Here is a 9,309-nt window from a genome sequence, read left to right on the forward strand (position 1 = left end):
GAGGCTGAGCTGATTAACAGTTACGGGGAACAACACAACGCATGATAATGTGAATTATAATGGACCGATGGAGTTGGCCTTTGGCCCCGTGCTCCACATGAGGACAGTGGCACAGTAATGGTGTGCGCGCGCCCTGCAGGGACAGGCCAGACAAAGACAAAGCCATGCCAGGCTAATCTAAGTGGAAAGAACATACAAGGCCTTAAGGGTGTGTGTATAGATTCCCAACATGGTCTATAAACACAGACTAGTATGAGGATATTAGTTTATTTTGAACTGCACATATGCTCAGGCCTGCCACTGTACACAAATTAGGGCAGTGAGGTTATTTCTTGGCTTTAGCTTTCATAATGTTAAGCTTAAAAAATGAACAGCAGCTTCAAAAACACTGCATTTTTCTGTTTCCTGGAAGACAGATATTTCACATGTTATGTCAGTGTGGTCAGAGTGTTTGGTTTTGGCAGCAGCCAAAGCAGTTATTGGCCCTTTTCGGTCCTCGCTCGTCTCCTTTCAGTGGCCAGCTGTCTACTCCCTGTGCCCAACACACTGGGCAGAAATATACAGTGCAGTGAACTGGAAGCGAACACACACCCTGATTGTGAGATTAGAGGTGAAGAGGTCAGGCTATTTTCTCTGGATTCTTCTTTGTGTCTCCGGTCCAAACACGCTCACATAAAGCGAAACAGAGGGAGAGAGACGGAGTTTGTCTCCTTTCACCTCGTCTGTCACTCGGCAAATTGGACTCCCGTTTGGTGTGCGGTGTCCAACCGGAAGGAGCTGTAAAACATGGAGCTGACAGCTGAAGGATACTAATGAGATTCTCTTATTCTCAAACTCCTCACTCCTCCTCTCTTTTTTCCCCTTTTCTTTAAATGCTGCATAGAGATTAAAACCGAAGACTGTGGAAGGCTCAAACCCTGGTTTCATGATCTTAAGCTTGATGTTTCAGGAGTTCGCAACTATGAAGAACCATGATTGTTGTTTTTTTCTAACAGAAATATCATCCATCTAAGCTTTAATCATGTTAAAATGTATATACTTTGGTTTAAAATGTAAATGCGGAGATATAGCAATAACCAGGACTCCTCTGAGGGTTATTTTTCCATCCCAGACACTTCGCACTCTGTCCAGAACTTATGTGAATTTCTCCCGTGGCAGGCGCTAAAGAGCTCCGAAACAGGCTGACACAAGAACTGCTTCTTCCCACAGGACATCACACTCATAAACAGTTCAGTGTGTGAACGTGTCCCAGGGTTATTCTAGTTTCGTCTCTTTGTTTTATATTAGATTTTTACTTCATTTTGAATTTTTGCTCAGTTTAGTTTCACTTCAGTTTGTATTAGTTTTACTTTTAGTCTTTCTAATCATCATAGTAATTTGTGGAAAAGTAAGCGGTACTAAAAGGAAACAGCTGGAGAAACAATTTGCAACTAATCGGGTTAAGTGGCAACAGGTGAGTAACATGAGTAAAGATGGGTAAAGTTCACCGATCTGCCAAAAAATAAATAAAAAAATAAAATGTGTCAAAGATCGTAAAAAAAAATAATGTGTTTCAACCTTAAATTGCAGAGACTTTGAATACCTCGTCAACTACAGTAAATAACATCGTCAGGGGACAGAGGACGCTACACCTCGTGGTAAACATGGCCCAGTACAAACTTTATAAAGACTCGTTTCTGCCATCAAATGAAAAATGACTTTAATCGTTTACTTAGAGTTTTAAGTTTTCTCAGTTAAAACATGTCACGTTTCCTGTGTTCTAATGTGAATAAAATAAGTTTATGGGATTTGAAAATAATTGTTTTTATTTACATTTTATTACATCAAACCAACTTTTCTAGAACTGGAGATGTGAAGCAAAAGATGTGATCAAACTGACAGAAACTACAGAGATTTCCTGTATATTGTAATCTTGTTGGTTAGCTCGTGTAAGCAATAGTGTTTATGTTTTATTTATGTATTTTAAATGTGGCTTGATAAGTTGATTTAACCTGTTTAATGTTTGTAAAATATGCACAATTTAGCGTTTTTATCCTCGTGTGCACACGGAGCACTTGTTTGTCGTGCTGCTGTCTGGTAATATTTTATGTTACGTAGTTACATTTTAATCATTTAAACTGTGAAAGTGAGGAAAAAGTCTTATCATTTATTTAAGTTTGTTTGCCTGGATGTTGGCCCCATTCCATTCCTACATATTTTTACTGTTTGCATGAAAAATCCACAACATTAAGCGATGCAGACTTACTAAGCATGCTCTGTAAACTCGGCACACTAGAGTTTGAGTTCTGATTATTTCAAATGACCCGTTTCAGTAATAAGAGAAATACTTATTTAGTGAAATTCTGTATGCTGCTTAAAAATTCATCTCTTATTTGTTTTATTGTTGTTATAAATACTAATAACAAGAAAGAGGAAAGATTAAAGACAAGTCAGCTTTTTGTAAATGATGAATGAAAGTGAAGCACAGAAGATGAAGGACTATGTTAACACATCCGTCTGACAACAGTAGAATTAGCTGCAGATGCTGAGTGGAAGCACCTGTTCCTGTGTGAGGACAAACGTGTCCCAGAGCTTGCATTTATACCCTTATCCCTTAATCGAGGAACTACTGCAGCTCCAAGTGGGCATCCACACGGAGTTACACTAGTTACTCAATGGGAGGGTGCAGGGGACAATTGGAATTAGGTCATTAGCACACTTGACCAGTGTTCAGCAGTAAGGCTGGAACCTGTAACATTATAATGATGCAGTCTTCTTCCAAATAGCTCTGGCTCCATCTAGTGGAGATCTCAGGGAATTGTATTTTGGGTCTACAGGTTGGATCTTCAGTTCAGGTCCAAAACACCACATTATCTGTCAAACACTGTGTTAAAATTGAAAATCTGCACTTCATATTTTAATTGTTTAAATTAAAATAATCTGTGGTGGTGTACAGATATTCAACTATTTATGTGTTTATTGCCTGTGGTCAGGAAATACTGAGATTAGATTTCAACATGAGCACACAGAAAAATTGAGTTTTTTTTGTCTGTGAAGGTTCTCAGTCATTCAGGTCACCGTAGTTTAAGGAGCTTGGAAAGAAAAGCTCCTTAGGCATTTTTTAAATTCCTGTTCTCCGTCTAGCTTGGTCATCAGAGCTAAAACTCTAATTAGACAAAATCTAACTCAAAGCCATTCAACAAGCTATCAACACATTACTAAGAAGTCTTATTTGTCTCTACCCATCTTGCAGCCACTGTGTGGCTGTGGTCTTCCTTACAGGAAGAAAAAAAGCAATAAATAAATAAACTGTACCAACCACAGAAACTTTACTCAAGAAAAAAATCTCAGTAAAAATCCAGGTTTATTACAACTTTTAAATATAAGGGCTGTGTACACTGTGTGTGATCTGTTCAGCTCATTTCACACAAGAAAATAAAAAAAGCACAATAAACAGCTCATTAAGGAACTGAGTTAAACTGATACCTACACACAAAAACCCCAAATGGCACAAAGTAACAAATACACAACCAATAATAACAATATCGTCCTCTTTCACTGGCAAAATGAAAATACTGGAAAACAAAATCCTCGACTTCTGAAATTTGTAGTCTCTGTCCAAAACAGCAGGGATGGAAAAAAGAGAACTCCAACAAAATGAAGAAGAGAAGTAAAAGAAGAATCAATATCTGTATTTTGTAGAGTAATCCTTGGGAGACACTACCAGACCTCGGCCTTTTCTTGCTCCTCGATACACAGTTTCAATAATGTCTATCATCTCCTGCTTGTCCTCCATTGTCCAGTTGATCTTGTTGTTGTTACCGGTGCCCAAATCAATCATGATGTGTTTGTTCCTGAAAATGGGATGAAATGAAGTTTGATGTTGAGTTCCTTTAAATCACATTTAAATACCAAAAACTGGGTTTCCATCTGTGTTCTAATGTGGAAAACAGATTAAAACTAAAAACTGAAGGGTTTTTTTTTTTTTCTTTAAATTTCAGTGACATAATGTGAATTATTTCAAGTATTCTTGTTTTAACTTTTATAATTATGGTCTTCAGTCCAAAACAAATAAGTAACTGTCCATCTGTCTAGTTTGATACAGCCAATCATAATCATGAGGAAGACTGCTGATAGATGATGCTCCTGATGATGATCAGAGCATAAACTGATGAACCTTCCTGCTCTATAGGAATATAACCAGAGTACAACCAGCTGGCAGCCGGATGAGTCGACTTGCCTTCAGCTTTTAACAAAGACTCATTCAAACTGATGGCAACATGCTGGCAATCTGTCTGCATTTACAAATTAGACAGCACGTATTTACAAACCTTCGGCAATCTCTCAGAGTGTGACTGCTTATTCAAGTCGGACAGCAACTGTTTGCATAAAGGTTGCCTCCCATCAGGTACCTTGTGTAATCGCCTTACAATCAAAAAGTGATTGTTTGCTCTGAATTAGGGGGCAGCTGCGTTAAGATAAGCGTGTCCAGTGCTGGGAAAGTTTTCGGTTAAGTTTTCTCAAGATGGTCATGCATGAGTTGAGCTCTCTTGTTCAAAGTATTCCCAGAGTATGTTAACTTCTTTATTAAAATATCAGTATCTGGTGTTTTCCCCCACGCACCATCATACCTCTCTAGTACAGTCTTCTGGTCTGCTTATTTAATGTGTTGTGAGTTTGATGTGAAGCAGAGTCCAGAAGAGCACAGCTGAACACTTTTAGTGTTAAAAGAACTAGATTATCCTTACATAAATGAAGTGTACAATGACTGCAAGATTTAGCAGTTTTGTTAATATGATTAGTTTTAATAACTAATAACCTGAGTGCATTCCAGCAATGCCAGTCTACTAAATAACAACAACAGTGACAGAATGCAGGGCTGACACTGACAGCCTCACCTGAAGAAGAACATGACAGTGCAGGGGTCGTACAACTCGTACATCTTGTTGAAATCAGGTACTTCTGTGATGTCCACCAGGTAAATGACTGCAAAATTCTTAACCTGTCAAGGCAAAGTAAAAAACAAAAGTAAATACAGACAGAAAAAAAAAAAGAAGAAGAAAAGTGCTGCTCTTAGCAAAATGTTTTCCTGGACATCAAGTCAATTTTATCTTTTAAAAATTACACAAGGCCAGGTTTCTTTTTAACTTTAACAGCTCTGGGTAGCAAGGTTACATCTGGAAAATCATCAACCAATTGCTACCTCAGAGCCAAATCCTCCAGCAAAAGCCTTGGTTGTAAAATCAGCAATAATCTTCCATGACCAGTCAATGTAGTACGGAGCCTCCAGGCCCCTTTAAGAGGCATTAGAAAGTCTCAAACAAAAAAAATCTGGGTTTAAATAAATAAACAAATACTAGCTCTGTTGGTGAGCAGGCCTGTGGCCAGATAGCAGCAGGCCTGGGTTCGAGTCTGACCTGTGGCCCTTCGCTGCATGTCTTCCTCTCTTTCCCCACTTTCCTGTCTATCTATGCTGTCTCTATCCATTACAGGCTAAAAGGCCAAAAAAACTAAACTAAACTAAATTGAATCAATGGAAATTGATACAGTAATATTGAATCAAACTGCACTGACACTACAGTTATCATAGTGAAAATGTAGTTAGGTGCACTTTTTTTCCCTCTTCTTGACTTGCTGTATCCATAACACTGCTCTCAAGGAGTGACCCAGAAACATGGGTGAAGTTGGCTCTCTGAACTGAGTCATTACTAAAGTCATACTGTCTTTTATGGCTACTTTTCCTCCGGGTTTTGAGTTTACCAGTGAAAAAATAAAAATTGTTGCCACACTATAAGGACTAACATATGTCAGCAAATTACTGAAGGTAGCTTGCTGAAACTCAAAGACTTGGGAAAAACCTGAACCATGAAAACAAACAAAATGACCAAAACAAAGACTACTTGGGAGAGGGAGGGGGAAAAAGTGCCAGCATTACATTTGTACAAGTTATAGGCTCTACAAACTTTCACCTCTTAAGTTGTAATTAACAGTAAGAGAAAGACTTGCGTTTAGAAAGATTATTTGCAGGAGAGAAAAATCACTACATCCCAGAATAAGACCCCACCAAGGATGCTGTGCATATATTTTCAATTTGTAAGATTTTAAGACGTATTTAAATGTTACAATAAATGGTAAAATATTCCACGTATTGCCCTTAAAGTACTAAAATGACCTCCTCTATACTGAATTTTATCAGCTTAATAATATTACATGCATCCGGTTAAACCCCCACAAACAGCGCCCTCTACAGGAGTTCAGATAAGAAACATAAGCTAGCAAACAGTCGTCGTTGATAAACTACTCAGACCTTTTCCGCGATGCTGTAAAGAACTTCGTCCATCTTCATACATGTCGGGTCCCAATCGTGTCCGAAGCGGATAACCAGGACTCGGTCCTCCTCAGACAAGATGGCTTGGTCGACCTGCCAGCCGTTGTGGAGATGTGGTAGCATGTACGACATGTTGATCCAAAGTTTTTGATTCCTAAGCTGCAAATAAATATGTTTCATTATAACAGTAGCAAATGTGTAAATTACATTATAAATTACATCCAATAAAACCTCTGTTTTTGTTTGTGTTAGTCATAATAGGCAGTAAGCCTGCTGCTAACGGGGCAGTCTGGGTTGAGGTTAGCAAGGAAAAATCTGGAAGGAGAAATAGAGAGCCCTGCATAAAAAGAAGTGAACAAACTTCGGAAACACTTACCTAAAAACGTAAATAAATCCGTGTTATTAGGCCACGAATGTAGTGTTTGTGGTAACAATGCAATTCGTAACTCCAAGAAAGAGAAACTTTGTTGAATAATACCTCTGCTACAGCTCTTGCCGCTGTGTACTTTGTCGCAAATGGTTCGTTTCTAGACACGTGACGTCATCAATCCAGCGCCAGACGTGTTTACGTCACGTCCGTGTGTACGTTTTAGTCAGATGCAACCACATTTTAGGTTTTTCCTTAGTGAATTATGCTGTAAGACGTCCTGACCCTATTCAATCTGCTTTAGGTAACCTCTGTTTTTCATTTATGAGAAAAATGACTTCCAAAATCAGATTTCAGGAAAACACGGCATCCTTTCCAGCTGCAACATGGAAGAATTTTCTTAATATTAACTGGAACAAAGGGCATTTCCGGGATTTTTTTTTAATGGGGTGGCACAGCGGGTTGGTGGGGTGTGGAAGTCATAGGAATTCAGAAAATCCGATCAGAAACAACTTGTCACTTGTTTCTACGTTTTTCTTTTCGGGTAATTTTAGTGTTTCCACACCTGCCAAATCTCGATGTAGCCCTATAGTCGTTTTTCTATTTAGGTGTGGAGGCAAAGTCAACGCTCTACAATTTAGACAACAGCAAATACAGCTACATTTTTTACTGCCTTTGTTAAGATTTTTTTTAATAATAATAATAATATAACATGAGTTTTAATTAGTTGTCAAAAAATTCAAAGAGCTACTTTTTATTTTTGTATAGAGTACATTTCAGAGCCTGTACTTTTTAAAAAAAAACAAAACTTTTGAGTAAGGACATTGAATGGGTATGTTAATATTTACTAGAGCATTTTTAAATACAACTATCTGTATTTCTACTTAAGTGATGAATGTGTGTGAAGAAGAGGAGCAAACAAATTTCAGATATGTCAGTGCCACCACACCCCACCCCTTTAGCCCCGCCCCTGTCTGGAAGAACTTTTGGTCTTTACCAGTGATTGTAGAAGACAGGTTTATACTGTGGTTACACTGAAAAACATTACACAGTTACAGGTCCCTGCACAAAAGTACTTTCAGACAAATACGGTTTAGAAGAGCTTCATTTAAGGTGATTTACCCAGTGAAACATTTCTATAAAGGTTCGAGAATGACATAGACAAAGTACTGTGAGCTAATTACTGAAACTTGGTGCCATCTATTTTGGTCTTATCTTAATATCTTGATGCATGCTCAATCATCCGGGTAAGTAAATCCCAAAGGCTGATTCTGTGTATCTGGATGTAGCGTTTTCAGTGGGAGAAACATTTCGTCACTCATCCAAGTGACCTCTTCAGTCTCAGCTGACTGCGGGATTCCACAATCTTATAAACAGTACATTTGCATAATGACTGAAACTAGCACCACTGAAGGGACAATGGGTGGAAGGTCAGTTCCTTGATCATTAATATGCAAATTCTCATGACCATTGATCAACAACTACTGATCAAAGACCACTGATCATTGGCCATGAGTAGAGAGTTGATAGAGAGCTGAGCTGAGACTGAAGAGTGATGAAATGTTTCTCCCACTGAAAACTCTACGTCCAGACGAACAGAGTCAACCTTTGGGATCTATTTTGGTCCTTTCATTTTACACATGGGCTGTGAAAAGGTGTTCATGTTTCATAGTTGATAACATTTTATTAGATTTTATTTTTTTATTATAGTAACATTACATTTGGTTACTGTTTAATGTGACTAAGGCGCAGCTGCATTTTATCTACTATATTACATCATATCAAATGCTCCTCCTTGAAAATGTATCCAAAAGTTGATTGTCACAAAACTACAAACCATTAACTCACCAAATGTCTTTGAGTGAACTTAGATCAAGCTTATATATATATATATATGTATATATATGTATATATATATATATATATATATATATATATATATATATATATATATATACATATACATATATTATATATATATACATATATATATATGTATATATATATAATATATATATTATATATATATATATATATATATGTATATATATATGTATATGTATATATATATATATATATATATATATATACATATACATATATATAGAAGGCAACATTGCAGACATAGAGGACAGTTACAAGTACCTGGGGATCCCGCAAGCGAATGGGAACCACGAAGAGGGCGCTAGGAAAGCTGCAACCACCAAGTACCTGCAGAGGGTCAGGCAAGTCCTGAGGAGTCAGCTGAACGGTAAGAACAAGATCCGGGCCATCAACACCTACGCCCTGCCCGTGATCAGGTACCCTGCTGGGGTAATAGGCTGGCCAAAGGAGGAGATAGAAGCCACTGACATAAAGACAAGAAAGCTCCTTACCATGCATGGAGGGTTTCACCCCAAGTCCAGCACCCTGAGGCTGTATGCTAAGCGGAAGGAAGGGGGCCGGGGACTGGTGAGTGTCAGCACCACAGTCCAGGATGAGACAAGAAACATCCACGAATACATCACGAAGATGGCCCCAACTGACAGCGTGCTCAGTGAATACCTCAGGCAGCAGAAACCCAAGAAAGAGGAGGAAGGCGAGGAACCATCATGGAAGGACAGGCCCCTGCACGGTATGTACCACCGGCAGATAG

The 9,309-nt window shown here is 38.3% G+C and overlaps 1 protein-coding gene across 1 annotated transcript; it reads right to left on the bottom strand.

The window, feature by feature from the left end:
* Nucleotides 1–3,324: 3,324 nt before the first annotated feature.
* On the bottom strand, nt 3,325–6,859 carry txnl4a (thioredoxin-like 4A). The gene is made up of 4 exons (XM_003458493.5): nt 6,684–6,859; nt 6,287–6,466; nt 4,878–4,981; nt 3,325–3,833 (listed from the first exon to the last, which is right to left on the bottom strand). The coding sequence occupies exons 2-4, from the start codon at nt 6,437–6,439 to the stop codon at nt 3,662–3,664; spliced, it is 429 nt and encodes a 142-aa protein (XP_003458541.1). The 5' UTR covers nt 6,440–6,466; nt 6,684–6,859; the 3' UTR covers nt 3,325–3,661.
* Nucleotides 6,860–9,309: the final 2,450 nt, after the last annotated feature.

Source organism: Oreochromis niloticus, linkage group LG22 (assembly GCF_001858045.2).
Source record: "Oreochromis niloticus isolate F11D_XX linkage group LG22, O_niloticus_UMD_NMBU, whole genome shotgun sequence".
NCBI lineage: Eukaryota > Metazoa > Chordata > Actinopteri > Cichliformes > Cichlidae > Oreochromis > Oreochromis niloticus.